The sequence below is a fragment of the Pavona decussata genome, unplaced genomic scaffold, assembly GCF_977016875.1.
Source record: "Pavona decussata unplaced genomic scaffold, jaPavDecu1.1 SCAFFOLD_72, whole genome shotgun sequence".
Lineage (NCBI taxonomy): Eukaryota > Metazoa > Cnidaria > Anthozoa > Scleractinia > Agariciidae > Pavona > Pavona decussata.
The window spans coordinates 895,001-915,390 of NW_028145491.1; the positions used below are offsets into that span (position 1 = coordinate 895,001).

The following is a 20,390-nucleotide window of genomic DNA, read 5'->3' on the forward strand; positions in this document are numbered from 1 at the left end:
AATGTTCTTCTTAGGAAACGAACACCCCCCAATGGGCAGAGTTCACTACATTATTCTCTTTCTATGAGGTGTTCAGACAATCCTTAATCCTTCATTTATACAGTTTTCAAGACTTTGTTTTATTTTTATAGACAATTGAAGATTAATCGATAGATTACTTACATCTCATTATTACACGTCTTGGGCTTGTCCATGCGATATCCTCCCTTCAGAACATGGCACATCCGCCCGTTGCGTATTCCTGGATATGGGATGCCACCTGAAATTTCAGTTTATTCAATGAGAATTGAGAAACTTCAAAGAACTCTCAAAACTATCGCGATACTATCTGCCAGATTTAAGGATCCATTGTCACTGGGGTTTTGGTAAGTTTTGATCAAGAATGTATGATGTTTGACAAATTATCAGTGCTTTTAGAGCACAACCAAGAAACGTGATTTTTCAAACTAAAGAGAACGCCTTTGAGCCAAATTTTACCAATACTACTTTCTGTGCGCTAACAGAGTAAATGCAAACGAAACTGGACCGTCATTTTAAAGTGTCCAGTAATGCAAACACAGCCGAACCTCCCTTTGCGACCACCTCTCGTAAGCTACCACCTCTCATTAGCGACCACTTTTCCAAAATACCAAACGTTTTCAAGTCAAATCACTATAGATGGAACCTCTCATAGGCGACCACCTCTCGTAAGCGACCACCTTTTGTAAGCGACCACTTTTGGAGATGATTGTTTAAAATTTTCAATTGTTTTGAACCTCCCGTAGGCGACCACTTGACACACAATCAGCTGTATCTCTCACGGGCGGAAATTGAAAAATGTGTCGCTGTAACATATTGGCCACATCATTACAGCGGACGCCGTAAATCTTACAGTCGGAGCTACCGGAAGTGTTTCCCGATATAGCTTAGCATTAAAAACAATTAATTAAATACACTTGTACACACTTCACACTGAAATAAACTTTAATCATATTGAATCCCTTTTAGGAAAAAAACTCCCTTATCTTTTTCCTTGTGTTCCGTTCACTGAAAAATTTAGACAGCGTTACCTGGAGTAGTAAAGGAGTCAAGTTTCTTTCACAACAATTGTCTCAATCGCTGGATTAAGTAATTTGTGAGATACAAACAATAATCACCATACACCGTAAGATTTTCTGCCTAGAATAATTTTGGACCAGTCTTAATATACTTGTAGCTAGGAAAAGTTATAACTATGGGTTTCGATTAGCACTGGCAAAGGGGTTAGGTCTCTGCAATTACCATATGTAAATTACCCGAAAGTTAGACCTCCTGTGGTCTGACCTCTGGTGAGCGACCACCTCCCGTAAGCGACCACATATCCTTGACGTTATGGGTGGTCGCTTACGGGAGGTTCGACTGTATCTTTTTTGGCTATTCAAAGTGACATTAAAAATAGGTGGCAATACCCCTTTAATTTCCCTGGAACAAAAAAAAAATGACCATTACATGATGGGGAAAACCTAGGTTACATATTTAAGTAGTGAGAAGAAAAAAATTATTCCATTCTTGCATAAATATATACAAATAGAGTATCTTACCCATGGTAGCCAATTCCCACAGAAGTACCCCAAATGACCATCTAAAACGCAAGGATTTAACAAAGCAACTAATTAAGTGTGCAAAAATTTCGAAGGGGCAGTTGGAGTTTGATAGTCTTTCTTTTGCCAGGAACCATTTGTCGCAATATTTTGTAAATACGCCAGTCTAATAAGAACGTTTGGAATTATAAAGTGTACCTATCGAGGGACTAGCAGATATTATTTATGTAGTTTAAGACAATCTTTGTGATCCCGAGTTGATAACATAAGGAATAGAAAAGAAATGTGATATGACGTCAATAACTACCAGGCCGACTATTTGCATTTCCGTGTCCCTTTTTTCCATAGTTTACGGTTTTCTTTCCTAAACTACCTGTTTTCGCCATGATAAAACCGATATTAAAAGCTGCATTAAAACCAATATATAGAGGATATTAGACGGCCGCGCGGAGATACGAAATTTCTCTTCGAGTGTTGAAATATATTTCACGAGTGAGCGCAGCGAACGAGTGAAATATTTTTCAACATGAGAAGAGAAATTTCGTATCTCCAAGCGACCATGTAATTTTCTTTTTATTATATAAAATCCTCACAATACAGCAAAATATGCTTTGTTCTTATTTCAAAAACTAAGGTTTGAAATTGAGTACATAAGCTTACAGTCAGTTGTTTATTTGTATCAATGGTAAACCAGGCCGAGTTATGTCAATACAAAGCAAGACTAAGCGAAAAGGCCACAAATAAAATCTATATAAATAGAAAACGGATAAACAGGTAGGTCCCTCGTATAAACTAATGGCATATTAAATATGGTTAGAAATTTGGCTTACAGTAACAAGTAAATCTGAACATACCGTCCTAGCTTTTATCGCTGCTTTCAACTACCCTCACACAACTCGACGTCGTACGCAAGTTTCCTCTTTGTATTCGGATTTTCTTGTTCTAGCTTCTACGAATTCGATCAGTTTCTTATCTGTGATCTCAACATATCTGCTTGAGCTTGTCTCCATTTTAGAATAAACCTTCGACTCGCGAAAAGACCAACTCAAAAACTCTCAAAAGACCAAACGACAGCGGCAGAAACCCTTCGGAAAACCACAAGTGCTTGACAGCGCGCGAAAATACTGCGAGCTGATTGGTCAAAAATGATATCACACATGTGTGGATAAAAATGATATCGCCACTGGCGGGATAGCGTTTTTATCGATTTTCTACCACTCGGCATACCACTAAATTTTATATAATAAAAAGGTAATTATATCGTCATAATTTTAAAGTTATAGCTGCATTCTATAGAGACTTCATCTTCTCCTTAAGAACATCTCCACCAAAAAAGGAAGTACTTAAAAGGTACAACTTTGCTAAGTGAGTATATACGAATATGCTATAGATGATAGTCTCGTGTGATATGGTTTTACAAACTTACACATCACTCTTAGCGGAGTATATTCCGTTCTCAAGCGCCTCAGGTGCAGTCCATTTGATGGGCAGTTTCCTTGTGTGCTGCACCTCATAGATCTCCCCATCACTCATGTGGCGTAGCAAACCGAAATCAGAAATCTTCACCTCTCTGTCTTCGCCAACAAGAACATTACGTGCTGCTAAATCACGATGAACAAATCCTCTGTTGGCCAAGTAATCCTATCGGAACGAAAATAGGAATGAATTTTAACCAGGTAATTTACATATTCTTTGGACGAAGCAGCCTTCAAAACGAAGATCACATAACAAATTTTGCACCCGTTTCAGACGCCCCACCTCTAGACGCAGTACCTAGTGCTACAGTCGCTTGGCGCACTAAGTTATATATTCACTTTGACGTCATATCAAAAATCAAGCTCTTGTGTAGCTTATAATTTTAAAAATTTTACTTTTTGACAAGCCAAATCGATTTAGATGCCATACTGCTTCTAACTCCTATTTAAGACGGCACGGTGGGGCGGTGTGTTCCAACTAAGCTAAAAAAATCTTCTTACTTCTCGGATGTGTAATTTTTTATGCATATTAAATAAGCCCTCGGCTTCTTTTTTGTTGAGCAAGTTGCTTTTGTGACGAAATTTGTTTTAGAAGGGCTGAGTAAAGTTCATTTGGGGAACGTAATAGACAATATTGGGATGGGAAGATCGTGGATTAAGTTAAATTCGTAGATACAAAGCAATTCTTTTACTAGAATGCAAAAAAAATAAACTTGATTTATAAGGTGTACGAAAAGATAATAAAAGCGATCTAAAATTTGAGTTACATGCCCAGAAGAAACGGTACTGCACGATCATGAGTGAACCTGTATAACAGAACGTCTGTAAAAAAAGTGTGAATATTGTGAGAGCTAACTACGAGGTTATGCCTAGCATAAATCACAATTTCTTGGCAGTTTATAACATGACAGCAAACGAGAGGAAACAAGAATGAACGGGTGTAAGTCTGTTCATACAAAGAGTATTTTCTGTACCATTCCATCATCCACTCTGTTACGTAGGCTCACAAGTACTATCTGGGAGAAGAAGGAATTGAAAGTTTCTAGCGTTTGCTCTTCACCTCTGCATGATTGCAATCTTTAGAGCTGTTCGCTTACCATTCCCTGAGCTATTTGCCACCCAAAACAGAGAATATCCTTTGCGGATATGCTATCATCGTCATCATCGCCAGTTGGTTCATTCTCGTGCTGGATGGTGATCTTCACATCTGCACTTCCTTCGTTGGCGGCGGATGTCAAACCTTTCTCCAGAACCTCATCTTCTTTTTGGTTTGGTGGAGTTGAAAGCGGTTTTCTTTTCGGGACACGGCCAAATTCGACCAGAGGTACATCTAAAGTTGACACATCCTCTTCATTCCGTTTTTGGTGGGATCCAAATTGCTGAGTCTTGTCGCTTGGCGATAACTCTGTTTCTTCCAAAACGCTGGAAGGTTGACATTGAGCTGTGAATGCAACGCTGCCTGGGGTTACGTCATTCTCTTCATCGACCTTTGTTTTTTCTTCTTCGTCTTTTTCTTCTTCTTCCGTGTTGTCTTCGTTTCTTTCCTCGTCGGTTGCATTTTCTCCTAGGGCATCTTCCTTGGTTAGGATTTCAGAAGATATTTTGGAATTTTCATTATCATTGCTATCACCCTCGTCACTTGAACGAGGTGCCAGCTCTTCAAAGACATAAACGTCAACAGTGTTTTTCACCTGAAGCTGTCGAATTGAAAGAAACATTATTATTTTACAATATTGATCATTAAGGAGATATTGCTAGGTTAAACAAAATGTTGAATAAAAAAGCAAACAAACAAAATATCAGCAGAACTGAAAAAGAATCTCATTTTATTCAGGGCCAGAATTAAATATTATTAATGTGTAGCGTAATAATCTACAACATCGAAAAAATATGAACAACAGGGAAGAAAAACAATACTTAAAGAGTGCCGACTGTATGCATACTTCTATTCATTTATGCACTTCGGGAATTCCAGGTGCAACACCCTTTGAGCGACAGCTTACCCGAACCCTCGTCCCAGAAAATCCAAGGGACAAGCAGAGTATCAAGATTATTTGAATCTTACCTTGTGCCTTTTGTTCCTAAGCCACTGGAGGAGATCCCCGTGTGGCACATACTCCAGTATTAACATGATTGGCTCTGATCTCTCCCAGTAGCCGAGCATGCTTAGAACATTCCGATGAAAACCAATTTCTTTCATGACGTCAATTTCCTGAAGAAACGCCTTTTTTCCTTGTAAGCCGGCTCTTTCTGAAGGAAAATAATGAGAAGCAACGTCACCAAAATGGACCAGGAGGTTGTCAAGTAATTCAGCACAAAGAGTATTTGTAGCGATTTTAAAATTGAACGCATATGGTGCTAAGATTACATGTAAGTTGGCTGTGACAAAGTTTACCCTCGCTCTGCAGTTCCAGTTGCTGAGAGAATCATCACGTACGTAAGTGTGAACAAATCAAACATGGCTTCTATAAAGCGATTGTTTTGTATTTAGTTTCTTATGGGCTGAGACACTACAGTGGAACCCCGCTCTACGGACACCTGAATACAACGGACAGTTTCGTTTGTCCTAACGAAAAGCTCATATATTTTCTCTAAAATTAATCCGCTTAATATGGACACCGGTTAATACGGATATTCTGTGTCCCGAGTGACAAACTCTCATACATCGTCTACCCTGCTTTACAGACACTGGTTATCTGCACGCTGTCTATTTTCATTGTCACAATTATGGGCTAATTGTGGACATTGTACCCTGTTCAAATAGTGACAGATTTCTAAGGATTAAAATGATTGTAATACTAAAAAAAACAGTAGCAAAATAGCATGACATGTTTGATCAGTCTTCACTTTCTTCCGGTGTTTTACCCTTGTACCGTAGTCCTTTATTAATGTTATCCGCCTACTATGCCTACACAAGAGTTTCACTTCCTTGTACTTTTGTTGCAGTTATTGCTTGTACTCTACTTCCCATTTTACGTCATTGGCTTGCGGCTATCAGCATCAGCGTTCGAGCGGCGGCTGATGCTGATAGGAGTTTGATTCCGTTGTCGTGTTTTAAGAACAATACAATAATGTTGTAATCTGATTAATTGGAACAAGCAAACTCCCTCACTTACAGAAATTGTACTGTGACTGAAGATCAGTTCGATCGATTTCTGTCGTGTAATAAAAGCTATCTTCGTTGGATTGCTTCATGCAAACACCAATCGTCGACACGCCTTGAAAAATGTCAATCTTATTGAAACGTTCTCTTATTTCGTAACGACATTGTACCAATCACGACAATAATTTTAGTCCGAGACTACGATAAATGAGCGTGAGGTTTCTTTAGTTTGAACTTGTTACAGTTACTGCTTTAGTCTTTGTGTCGACAAAACATGTGTCCGTGACGTTTTCTTCTGAGAGCCCGCTTGATACGGACACCCGGATAATAAGGACACTTTGGTATAAAACTTTGATGACCAGCCAACCTTTTCTTTAATTACTGACATTTACTGGGCAAATTGTGATTTTGAGGTGGTATACATTTTAAATTATACATCAATGATCTCCTTACCAAGTAGAACATCAATGATTTTCTTACCAAGTATAACTTTTATGGCAACCAGTCGTCCTTCACTACAGGTGTCTACTCTCCGTTCCCTGGGCTTGAAAAATACTTCACGTTTGGGTAATTCCTTCAGTACTCCTTTATGAACTTTACCGTACGCACCTCGACCCAGCTCCTCCATGAAGGTTACTCGCTCGGGCGGGACTTCACGTAACAAATATGGAATGATGTCGGACTTGGATCTTACAAAATATAATACGATAGAGTTCAATCTCGGTTAACCACTTTACGAATTTAACTGTAACGAAACAAAATGCATTGCTCAGCGACGGTAAGGCATCGCTCAACGATGGGACGGGTTTATTTCCTTCATTTAACCTAGGCGCCACAAGAACCAGCTTTCAGAATTAAAGGTTGAATGGATTGGTAAACTCGCTTTCCACTCTTTACCAAAAGTATCATATTTTTTTAGTAATTTAAACTTGACATAGTTTTACTGAATTAATTTATGAATAACAGTGTGTAAACAACTGGCCTGTTGAATTATTAATCGTACTGGTAACGACGCCTATTACGGAATTCATGTGGTGTAATTGAAATGTTTGAGTTAAGTTAATATAGTCAGGTTCCACACTGGTAATGTCGAATGACTAAGAAAATGCTTTTATACCTTCCAAGAGTTTTGTGTTCCTTTATTTTTCGTCTTCTGTAGCAAATTATTGCCCCGACTATTATGGCAATTAGCGCAATGGCGACTCCCACAGTGAGGTAGACTGTTCTTGCTAGGCTGTTTGCAGTTGCATCTGTTGTAGGAGAAGAATCCTTTTTAACTTAAAAAAATGATTTCGATTACAATCACTTTTATCCTCATCACAACAGTAACACTAATCCTATTCAGCCTGGAACGATGGAAGGGGGTACAAAGTGCCTCACTCCCTCTGTAACTTCAAGAGAGCGCTAAAACTGGGACAAAAAGGCTTGAAGGGTCAATAGTACATCAAAAAACTATCTTCAATTGCGTCCGCAAAATGGCACGAAGATGCAAATTGACAAGCAAATTACGTCATTTATTCTTTGCAGCCGCCATCTTGGAATTTTCAATTTTCTAAAACCGTTCAAATTGATCTAAGAACGATCAAAACAAATAAAGGAATGCTAAAATGGTATAAAAATGTGAAGTCACGATGATACACTTAGTAAGAAGTTTTTAACAAAAAGTATAACAAATCAAAATTTTAACAAAAGGTGGGTGCAAGATCTTGTTGCCATGGAAACTTCAAGTCACGTGAAGAACTAGATGTCATGCCAAATTGTTTCAGATAAGTGTGAGCGAAATTCACGAAAGTTGGCGGTGTTTGCTTTAATATTAAACATTAGTCCTTAACGCTCAAAGCCAGTGCGAAGCCAAGCTGGTCAAGATTAATGTGGCAGTAAACGCTATGTTAAGTAACGTTCCGCGTAAAACATAGGCAAAAAACAGCCTGACAAATCTGAACAAGAAAAGTCTTTGCAAACGCTGCCTCGAAATTGTTTCTTCTCGGAATTCTGACAGGTAAGCCTATTCGGAAGTTATCCAGCTTTCGTTGGAGTCAAACTTGATTGCAAAGGGGCAAAGAAGTGAGGAGTTCAAAGCGATTTCACAAAGTGTGTTCAGACTGTTTCGTGGAAAAGTTGTTCCCCTTGCCAAAAAATATATAATGCAATCAGTAAAGCTCTAATCCGCACGCGCACAAAAAAGCTCAACATACGACTACATGTGCTGTCGCACAATTCATGTCAATAGAGCAAAACAATTCATAACCATGCAACTACTGGACAACATGGATAAAAGGTGAGTTCTCTGTTGACTCGCGAAGAAGCAAAGGCTAAGTACGCAAATCCAATATGGCGACCACGGAAAAAGTGTCGTGCTCTCTATTAGTACCAGTTCCCCATTTTCCATGACGATGGTACTCGGCATAGACAACAAGGAGGACTCTGGAACCGAAAATAGCGAATTATAATGCGAAAAATTAATTTCAAAGTCAATCTTTGACGTTATTTAAGTATTCAACCAATCAGCAGGCTCCATTTTAATTAGGTAAATAGTTTAGGATGAAACACCTTTCTGCTTTCCATGCATTTGGGGTAAACATATTTTACGCGAAACGTTACTTAACTGGCCCAAAGATAACCTGCCTTCAGATAAAAAGAGGTTATACTCAGGGTTTGATTAATTAAACGATGATTAGACTAGGTTACTTAACTGGCTCTAATGTAACATGCCTTCAGATAAAAAAGAGGTTATACTCAGGGTTTGATTAATTAAACTATGTTTAGACTAGGTGCAGCAAAAATTTGGTATCAGTACATTTTAAAGGCGCTGACCAGCATGTTTAAGATTTAAATAAGGCAAACGCTGTTTACAAGGTGCTAAACAGAAACAAAGCACTGTAACATGTGATTTAGCGTTATCTACGTATCAGTAAGTTTAAATCTTGTTTAACTATGCAGATCTAATTTGGAATGAGAGGCCTATAACGTTCACGTTTTCTACTATGAATTTTCAAAGTGAAGGGCAGCTAGTATTGATTAAGTGACCCTTTACATAAACGTTGCCGTAGCAATATGTTAACGTTTCCATATACGATCAATTTGTTTTAGTTAAATATTCTCTCTAGTTAGTTAGCGCAACTTAACCAATTAAAATTAATGCCAATTGTGTTTTTTCCATAGATTACTTTAGGTACGTGTTTTACATTCACGTAGAGCATGATGTACAAACATAATAGGTTGTCATACCTGACTTGGTTTTCACTCGCCAGGAAGTTGACCAGCCACTCGTGGATCCAGCAGTGACTGCTATTTCGTACTCTTTATCGCAGTCAAGTGGAATGGTGTGGTAAGTACTCGTAACATTGTGAATTATAATCCAGCCGGGATCACTATCATTCATGAATATCTTGATTTCCCTGTACCGAATTGTGTACGTAACGGGGCATGCGCTTCGTGTTGGGAGTCTCCACATAACGGTTACATCGCAGCCATCTATTTCCTTTTCCTTGTTGATTATTATAGGAGGCTTGAGCGGTTTGCCTTTAATCAGTGAAATAAAATACAAATTACAACAGCTACGTAACAGAACAATTTTATAAGTATTTGTTTTATACTTTTAGGTTAGATTAAAGTTTTTTCTCAGTTTGTACTGTTTACAAAATATGTACATATTTTACATAAAAAAAAAAGATTTATGGAGAAGATAAATACAAGAAAATACAGCAAGAAAATCAAAGGCTCCTGTGAGCCAACTCGTGAATGCAGAAGTGAACAGTGGTAGCCGTAACGCAGTACTCGCATCAAACTACGCTACAAGGATTCGTGGACGCCATGCGGGAATGGAGTGTGACTTGAAAGGTATAAAATATTGTTCGCGTTGTGTTTGATTGGCGTATTAAAACGGAAAGCTGTAAAGGCTTAAAAAGCGTCCTTATTTATTCCGCATTTATGCCTCATTCTACGCCGCTTAGATTTTCCGGCCTTTTCTCTCAGCGAGATGGATCTCCTTGAATAGTTTGGGGCGATGGTCCCTAAACTTTTCACACATTTCGTCAGTTTTGATTTTTTAAGTAAGCAAGTAAGCAATTTTGAAGATTGTTTGGAGCCTTTGGAGTGGTAGGCTTTCAAAGACGAGAAAGTACAAGAAAAAGAAAAAAAAATTGAATAGGTCCCAAAGCAGGCCTGAACCCGAACCCTCCAGCTCAAAGGGAATGCATCATACCACTTGGCCACGCGTGGTTTTATAGAGATTAATAAATGTATTGAACAATTATTTCCGGTGTCAGTGATTTTAAGAACCTCGTTCCCAGATTTGAGACCCTGGGGACGAGGTTGCGAGTTTCACAGCCAACAGATGTAATTTGTGACAAGCATTGGCATAAATTAATATTTTGCCGACACGGAACAGAGAACTGGGTGCTAGTGTAGCGCGTGAGGTTTCATGGTTAGGGGATTTGAAATAGAGTCCGTTGTGTAACTTGTGACATTCTACGGTCAGCCTCCATCGGCGTTGCATCAGTTTGTTTGATTTCAGTCGTTTTCCATTATCGTTTTGTCCCTTTCACCATGGATGAAGCAGCTGTGAAGCAAGCTATCGCGGAGAATAATAGTGGCCTTCTCATGCAGATTCAGGAACTCGTCAAGTCCTCGGTTTCTGATCCCAAGCGCTCTAACGAGTCCATTGCCTCTCAACAAATGTCTGAGATCAAGCGAATCTAGCGCGATTCAGTTCCCCACTTCAAAAAGAAGAGCAACGAGGATCAGTTTAACGCTATCAAAGCGGTTAAAGAGGCCGCCGAGGACGCTCAGTCCGCTCTAGAGCATATTCAATAAAACCTTTATTTTTGTGGCATTCATAGTTTTTTCTCTCATCTGTCCTCTTCATTATTTTTGCTCTAGATATCTTCGTTTCCGGTTTCTGGTCTTCAGATAGCCAGGACACTGATAGAGTGCGTCAGTTAAGAGAGAATCTCAAATCGACCGTGCTGGCCTCCAGGGCGTCTGGTACCTCTCTGAATTATTTAAGGGCGTTCAATAGATGGAAAGTTTTTGCCAGAGATGTCCTGGGCACATCCCAGTTTCCAGTGAGGCCTACTGATTGTGCTCTTTATTTGCAGCATATTCTCGAGTCCTCCAATTCTGTTTCCGCTATCAATTGTGCGTTTTATGCTTTCAAGTGGGTCCATCTCCTGGCCGGAGTTGACTCCCCTACCTTGCATTCTACTGTTGTCGCAGTAAAAGATGGAGCTGTTCGCCTTGCAAGTCGTCCAGCCACCAACAGGAAGGAGCCCCTGGATGTGAATCATCTCAAGATTCTTGCTTCAGAGTGCGATCTAGAAGATCTCTTGCAATTAACAAATTTAGTCATGTTTGTTATAGCCTTTTCTGGGTTTCTTAGAAGCTCTGAGTTGTGTTTCATTCGCAGTAGGGACGTGGAGTTTAATGAAGGTTTTGTTACTATCAATGTCGCAAAAAGTAAGACGGATCAGTTGAGGGAGGGGAAATCCATTGTAATTGCTGAGTCTGGTTCTTGCACTTGTCCTTGTACCCTACTTAAGTCATATATGCTGAAGGCTGGTATTATTGATGGCTCCGATGAGTTTGTGTTTAGGCCTATTACGTCTTCAGGCTGTCGTAAGCGCCTTATTTCTGTTAATAAGCCTATTAGTTATTCTTCTTACAGGCAGTCTTTCAAGAAGTCATTTGCAAGTATTGTTCCTGACATTTCTAAGTTTAGCACACATTCAGCAAGATCGGGCAGTGCTACCTTGGCAGCTAGTTCCGGTGTTTCAGAGAGGAATCTTCAGCGTCATGGCCGTTGGGCTACTTCTACAGCTAAAAACATTTATGTTAAGGATTCGTTAGCTAGCAGGCTTGAAGTGTCAAAGTCTCTGTCTCTGTAGGCTCTAGCCCTTTCTTTAGATTTCTACCATGGGCTGGCTGACCGATGTGCCCATTGCCTCACAAGTTTGTGTGTGTTCGGTTGTGTAGTGAAGGCAAAATATGTAATTTGTGATAAGCGTTGGCATAAATTAATATTTTGCCGACACGGAACAGAGAACTGGGTGCTAGTGTAGCGCGTGAGGTTTCATGGTTAGGGGATTTGAAATAGAGTCCGTTGTGTAACTTGTGACATTCTACGGTCAGCCTCCATCGGCGTTGCATCAGTTTGTTTGATTTCAGTTTGTATTTTCTGTTTTCAGTGTTTTATTGTTATTTCGCCAGACCATAATTTGTTATTCAGTTTCTTATTTGGTGTTTTATTGTAATTTCTTAACCTTAAAACCCCAAAGGTTGCGCCATAGCATTGGTCGGGGGTACACGGTCCCTATTTTCCCTACGGGGTTTTCGGGTTTACGTGTCCGGCTATGGTGCTTGTAACAGCTTGTATTTTGTATATCTTATTTTATTGATGTGTCAATAAAACCATGGGCTGGCTGACCGATGCGCCCATTGCCTCACAAGTTTGTGTGTGTTCGGTTGTGTAGTGAAGGCAAAATTGGGATTATATCGGACCGCCCAAGAAGAATACGCGAATGATTAGGAAACACCCTCGGACGGTTTCTCCATGTTGACTTGGGTGACAATCTCGATCTGCTTGAGCCTTTGAATACGGCGCTTTTCTTACCAAAAAAAAAAACGTAAGAGGACTATATACATTGGTAGAGTGTTCTTTAGTCTATTTCTGTTAAGTTGGAACTCCAGAAACCGTGTATTATAATTGATGGAGGAGAGAAACTTACGCGAACCGTGAGAGTACGCCATATGTGGCGAAAGTTCACAGCCCAAGGAGTGACCGATGGAACGACCGAGCGAGTGACATTTCCCTACATTGCGATAAATCGTTCATTGCGCATGTAAGCAGTTACAAGAAAACATTATATGTGTGCAGTGACCATGAGTAGCCATTAGCTTTCGAGCTGGTCACTGCAAGGTTTAGAGTAAATGCGGTTAGGAAGAAAGTATACATCCTCCATCATAAAATAGATTAAATACACGCTGTTACAAATACCATATATCTATAATATTAAATAACATTTTCAAAAGGACACCTGTTTCACATCACTGCCAGCAAGTAGTTATCGGATTAGTTTCAGGCATTTCGTAGGATTTGGTTAAATTATATGGCTGGCTCTGCGAGCGGGCAAGATAGCTTGGGATTATTCGTCGCCCATTCGTTCGTTCGAAAGTTTAATCCACGAACAATGTAATCTTTTCTTCGATTTTCTTGTTGTTATGACAGCAAAAAAACTGACTAAAATGTTCGGAAACTCCCAACATTTGCCTAACGAAAAGGAAAGGGACATCAAATCATATTGGGGAAGAGTAAATTTTGTTTTACCTATAGTGAATGTGACGTTAAATCGGTGAGTTGCTCTGTAGTGCCAGGGTGCGTAGTTCTTCTTCTTTGTAATAACTGCATCTAAATCCTAGCGTAGTGATAGCTGTATTACGTTTTTAGTGCACTTCAGAAAAGTGCTCACGTTATCAATTTACCCGCGTTTTACTTGTTGTAAAAGAAAAAAATGTTCTCAAAGTTTCGAGTAGTTTTCTAATTTATCCGCTCTACTTTTCGACTTATGTTTGTATATGTTTGCAAAATTTATCGTTTCATTTAAGAACTATTGATTGGAGACCAAAAACTTTGTTAAAGTGTTTAGTATTTACGCCACTGCACGATCGGCCGAAAATGGCGAGAGTTTGTCGGATTCTATTAAAATCTTTCCACACTTGCCAAAATCTAAATTTTTTGTACTCAATAATTGCGTTCTGTTATTTGAAGTTATGTAAGGCGGGCTTTTGAGATCTGAGGGAACTGATACCCAAATTTTGGATGCTGCGAACTGAAATGTCGATTGCCCATGTTTGGTTGTTTTATTTATCCTATAGAAGTTTTGGTTGGATAAATACATTACCCAAATATGGGCAATCGTCATTTTTTTTTTTTTTGGGGGGGGGGGGGGTAAATTAACGTCGATGACGTAATAGGTTATTGAACTCATAAACAAAATGCGTTGGATTTTCATTAACGTGCTCTGGAATACATTAATAATAATAATAATAGCATGATGTCAAGTTCTATTAAAGGCTTACTTACAGGTTATGAACTGGTTTGACAGGCCAATCTATTTTTGCTGACGTTGCTTCCTCCTCCTCCTCCTCCACATTTATATTTTCCCTTCGTCTCTACCACAACCCCCACCACCACAACGCTACCGTCTCACGTATTTTCCCTACTCCACCACCTACTTCACCACCACTATCTCCACCAACTCTCTTTCTCCACGTTTATATTCCCCTTCATCCTACTCCACCACAACCACTTCCCCCACACTGCTATTGTTTCATGTATTTTCCCTCGTCCACTTCACCGCCATCCTCACCACCACCACCTCCATCTCCACCACCAACACTTCCACCAACACCACCACCACCATCTCTACCACCTCCACAACCACCACCACCACCACCTCCCCCAACACCATCTCCACCACCACCACCACCACAACCACACCTACACCTACACCACCTCCTCCACAGCCACAATGCCATTGTTTCATTTATTTTCGCTCTTTCACCACCACTACCACATTACCGCCATCTCCAAAAACACCACCACCATCTCCACCACCACGACCACAACCTCTACCTAAACTTCCACCGCCACCTCAATGCTAATGTTCTAAACCGGTGTTTTTAAATTTCTGCGAACAGATTTGATTCACTGAAGAGGAATAGGAGCGATTATTTCACGTTGTGGTTCCCACTCTCAGTCGGATACAACTTTGAGTATAATGCATACAGGTAAGTGTTTTGGCGCAATAATTTTGGTGGCTGAGTATAGGCGCGCTATATTATGTGTACATTTTTAATGATCTTTGGTTAGTGCTTACTACAAATCCTTATACAACGAAACGAAAATCGATCAAATTGTTTTTCCAAGCTTCTCTCAAGAATCCAGAATGATAACTTTTATTTAAAAGCATCTCTTGTGTTTGGAAGCTGCATCGTCTGCAAATTCACATAAGAATGTTTTGCATAAAAAGAAATAGATGTTGTGCGGTGTTTGATCACGGCTTTTGCATATTAAAATACTCTCCCAAGCTTTTGCCTCACTCCAAAAAAAAAAAAAAAATAACAAAGCAAAACAAAACAAAACAAAACAAAACAAAAAAGAAATGACGAGCAATATCCAAATTAACAACGCACTTTGAGCAACTCCACATCATTGCTTTCATCGTTTATTTTCTCATTACTCTTCGGTCAATCTAAGCTGTTCGTCGTAAAACAATAGCATTGTGGAAGTGGAGGTGGTGGTTAAATTGTCGGTGGTTATGTAGATGGTGGTGGAGCAGGGAAAATATGTGAAATAATAGCGTGGTGGTGGACTGGGAGGAGAAGGGAGGAGGAGGAGGAGGAGGGAGAATGAAAATTTGTAGAAGGAAAGGGAAATGTGGGGGAGGAGAGGAAGGAAGGAACATTAGAAAAAAAGACCTGGTCCATAACCTGTTGGTAGAGCCTAAATAGAACATGACATCATACTATTAATAATAATGTATTCTACAGCACGTAAATGAGAATCCACCGCATTTTATTCAAGAGTTCAAGAAAATAACCTATGACGTCATCGTCGTTAATTTATCTCCACCACCCAAATTAATGAGACTCCCTCTAAAAATATTCGCCTAAACGGTGCCTACCATACTACTTGCGAAATTTGACGTATAGCCTAACGTTATTTTACCTTCTATCAAGTCTGAAATCTGATTTACAGACAAAACCTCTTGAGTTACGTAGAGATCCATAACAGATCCAGCAGACGATTGGACTGTTACTGACAAATCCAGATTATTTCCGATGACACAGGAGGCCATGTACCTATGTGAAGACTGAACAAACGTTTGGTACCATGGTTGCTTTAATTCTGTTTCTTTACCATTAACGAACATCCTGATCTTAAAATTGTTGCACGTTAAAGCGATGTGATTCCAATGACTATCCGTAAAGTTTTCATTTTCCCATTTGTACATGTTAAACTGTGAATATACTTCAATGGCTTTCATCCTAATTGCTATGTAAGTGAGTTTTCCAGTAACTGACCAGAGTGCTACCTTTGGTCCCTCAGAGGCAGTAGAAATGACCCAAAATGCTATGGTAAAATCACAGCTCGTAATGTTTATTTTGGACAAAGTAGCTTTGGAATCACTTCTACTGAAAAGTGCAGAATGGCTTCCAAGACACCAGCCATTAATGAGGCTAAAGGGACCATCATACCTGCACAAAGTAAAAAGCAACAACTTTGTTACCATTAGCTACACAACCATTTCATTTTTGTGTACTTGTTGAGGGTAAGGTTCTAAAAAGAAGAGAAGTCTGTCTCTATAGTATTACAGCCTTACCCATTAAAAGACAAAGTGAATTCTTCGCAGTGTTTTAATACCTGTCTTAACTGTTTACAATTTATTAGTTAACTTTTTACGCCTATAATCTCGAATGAAAACTAGACAGACAGAGAAACGCACTAAAAGCAAAACCAGCAAACAAAGAAACGGAAGAGGGAACGCAAGACCAGGGGACCGAGATAAGGGCAAAACGGCCAACAGCTTTACACCAGAATGACCGCACGCACGAAGGAACGAGCGTGCGAGTGAACACAGCGAGATTAAGCAAAACAAAATGCGACCGAATGACAAACTGCAAAACGAACAAGCGAACAACCAAATTAGCAGAGGCACAGCCAAGCGACCAAGATGGCCACGTAAACCTTATCGGAATGAACGAAGAGCCGAGCTCAAAGTGAACTGAACAATTGAACGACCAAATGGCTGGTTCCGCGCACAAAAAATAGGGTGTAAACACAAGTAGAAATTGGGCATCAGGCCTTCCAGGAATTAGTACTTGCATAATAGTCATATGGTTATCACCTAATGTCCGGGCAATTCTGGTGAAATTCATAAGACTCCAATGGCCAATGGCCAAGTTTAGGGTACTTACCCTTAGTACTAATCAATGGTTTTGTATTATAGCCTTAAGCGCAAAGCAGCAAAGATATCCTTAAGCTTTAGCAATTTTTAGCAGTTATTCTCGCCTACTTTTTACCTGCTAAAGATTGATCTTCGCGATATTTTAATACAAACTTTAAATCTTAATGGTGATATCAGGTATGTACAATAAATCAGAAACAGCGTATATTGATAATGGGAAAAATGATCCGTTTGCTTAGGTCTGCCATTGCAACTCATGAACCTAAACAAATCTTAAAAATAATAAAATCCAAAGAGTTAAGAGCAGTAGCACAGCGAAGTAGTGACTTCGTGTCTTAATATTTACGGTCGCAAAACTGTTGAGAAAGACTTCTTCTTTCTCTCAAAAGTCTGATGTTCTTTCTTGTTTGTAAATAATAAATGTCATGCCTCTGTGCTTTTGTCTCGTTTATTGTTCTCGAGTACATCGTTCATAGTTCAGATGTCGTTTTCGTAAGTTAGTTGGCTGCGAGTAGGCCGTTCATAGTTCACTCGTTGTTTAAGTTGTTTATGGAAGTTTTGTCAATGTTGTGAAATTATCTGTAAGGTACGTTTCATGTCACATTTAGCCGAGTTTGTATGTTCTAAGTTCATTTTTCACCTATTTCTCTTTCTTTTAACTTTCCTTATGTGTTTTCCAATAACTGTTCTAAAACGCAACATTGTGACAAGTCAGTGGCGGGCCGTCTAAAGGAATGGCCTGGACCCCACCTTATTCTCAAGGAAAATGAGGTCCGGATTTTAGGTGAAACTTTTTCATCCTGGGTTCGCGGTCCTCCACCTTTCATAACGTTCTGAATCCACTATTGTAACCGTACCGAAGCTGCATCTAAGAAGGTGAATGGTTTATTCTGAATAAAACTACATGGAATGTCGACTTTGAATTTCTTGCGGCTGTACTATCTCATCAAGTCAGTGAAAATCAACAGAATGCGCTTTTCAACGCGTACAAATATCATTGGGCTTGAGAATGAATGACGCATTCTTTGTAAGGCAGCATATTAAAACATAAGCGTTCTCTCGTAAGTCTTCCCTCCCGATTATCATTCGCGTGCATCGCATTTTCTGCCCAATGCTCCTCACTATCTGAATGCCTGGAACAGGAGTCAAGTTACGAAGCTCAGTTAGTGACGCAGTAGAAATCTTAAGATCAAAACACTAGCACGCATGTTAAAGTGAAGAGGTCACATGATTAATCTCACTAGTTCAAACTTATTTGTGATTTGTAAGTTTGGTTCAAAGTATATACTCCGTATACAACTGTTTCAATTAATTTTGTAGGATCAACGCCAAAAAATATTAGACAAGACCGCAAGGTTATGTGGGATTTTTATGAATAAATTCATCACAATCAGCTATGCCTCGTCCGTCCAGTGAAGATCTACGATGGCGAGCTATTTGGATGAAAGAAATGTTATGATATCAAGTGCATGCAGTGGCAGCTGCTTTGAGGATGTTATCGAACGTTATGTCCCAAAAGTTTACAATATCGGCGAAGTGAAACCAAACGCCATTGGAAGACCGATAAACAGATTTAATAGTCGGCCATGCACCCGCACGTAGAATTTTTGAGTATGAAGCAATGCTTAAACACCCCGAAAATACGCAGACAAATACGCAGACAAACCTTTACAGTGTTTTCTTCCATCCTACTTGTCGCGCCTCCGCGAAAATATATTAAGAACTACCCATATTGCCTTTCGGTCTTGTCTTTAAGCTTGAAGCTTTGATCCGACAATGTTAATTGAAATAGCTGTCTTTTAAAATAAAAAAAAATAAAAATAGAAAAAACAAACATGAAAACACACACACACACCACGTAATTATTAAGGCAAATGGGTTTTTGTTGACATAGACACATTGTACTTCTTCGTCCAGGGCCCCAAACAAAGAGTTAGTAAATAAAATAAAGTTGTAGAGTATTCAAGATGCAGTTTTATTGACCGACCTTACGTCTGGATCGTTTTTATCTAAAACCCAGTGGCCAAAAATTTTAATCCCTGAAAACAAACAAACAAAGAAACCATTAAAGGTAAGGCTGTCAAAAAGGTCCGTTTGACAGTCACGTCATATGGTATATATGAAGGCGCAATGTGTGTCATTTTAAGTATTTCGTTCCGTGCAACAATTTGAAACTACAGTCGAACCTGCGTTAAGCAGCACAGTATCAAGAGGTCACCCTCTATTAAGCGGTCAGTTGTCAAAGTACCGAAATTTACTTCCCTTAATAACTGTCATTTTGACCTCTTTTAAGCGGTCGCTGATATAACTTCTTCTAGGGCTGAAGAAAAGACTCTGAGAACTATACCTATGCCTTTTTATAACGACCTGCAATACTTAGTTTAGGATCTTGGCGTTCAGTTTGTTTATTAGTATTTTTTAATACTATGTTCTTCTTTATATATATAAAAAATATTGTTGTTGTTTCTTAACCGAGTAAAAGACTTCGTAAGCAATTGTATACATAAGCTGTAAATTACATGATCAAATGTGAAATAAAGTGGCGTTTTTACTGTGTTCCACCAGTATACTGTGCAAACTATATTAAGTGGCTGTCTCTCTAAGATCCTCAGAACCCAAATTGGTAACACAATAGATTTCCTTAAAATATTGCCTATTAATTACACTTCGTCCAGTTACTTTTCGTTTGGGCTCCTTGCACTCTCTTCCACAGTTTCCGGGGGGGGGGGGGTCCTTTAGTGGGTCAAAAGTTGATTTTTTTGTAGTGAAACAACCCAATTTTTTTAAAACAAATTTGCTTTCCTCTCACAACATTTAAAATTTGATACAAAGCCGAATTATTGCGATTGGTTGACATGATTGACAAGTATTCCTTATACTAAAACATTATTGACGTTTTCACATAATTGTTTGAAGTAGTAAAAACAGCACTTTTTACCAACACACCTTCACAGCTTGTAAAAATAAAAAAAAAAATAAAATAAAATAAAATAAATAAATGATTGTGCAAACATACATGTAAACCGAAGATGAGACTTCCTAAAGACAAGAGAAGACAAAGGCTTGATCTTACTAATGATAAAAAGATTGAGTAACCAGATGGTTTCAAGACCCTGGCGGCGCTTCCAAACACTAGGGTTTCTCAATTATGCGAATTATGATCTTCAACCGTTGCATAAAACTCACATCAAACAATTACTCGAAAATGCTCTCCAACATAAAGAAAAACACAGAAATAGTTTCAAAATACAGTAGACTGCAACTTTATGTTGGTACTAGTACATAA

At 39.1% G+C, this 20,390-nt stretch overlaps 1 protein-coding gene across 4 annotated transcripts in view; it reads right to left on the minus strand.

Annotated features, from left to right (window-relative positions):
• LOC146476835 (uncharacterized) overlaps nt 1-20,390 on the minus strand; it is a 68,101-nt gene that overhangs the window by 804 nt on the left and 46,907 nt on the right. For all 4 annotated transcript variants that reach the window (XM_085113942.1, XM_085113944.1, XM_085113941.1 and 1 more), the window contains 10 exons: nt 19,092-19,143; nt 15,865-16,394; nt 9,366-9,659; nt 7,255-7,387; nt 6,618-6,826; nt 5,100-5,284; nt 4,132-4,731; nt 2,986-3,200; nt 1,560-1,600; nt 163-259 (listed from right to left, as the gene is read on the minus strand). In XM_085113942.1, the coding sequence (XP_084970068.1) occupies nt 163-259; nt 1,560-1,600; nt 2,986-3,200; nt 4,132-4,731; nt 5,100-5,284; nt 6,618-6,826; nt 7,255-7,387; nt 9,366-9,659; nt 15,865-16,394; nt 19,092-19,143 (2,356 nt within the window). The remainder of the gene's footprint in view (nt 1-162; nt 260-1,559; nt 1,601-2,985; nt 3,201-4,131; nt 4,732-5,099; nt 5,285-6,617; nt 6,827-7,254; nt 7,388-9,365; nt 9,660-15,864; nt 16,395-19,091; nt 19,144-20,390) is intronic.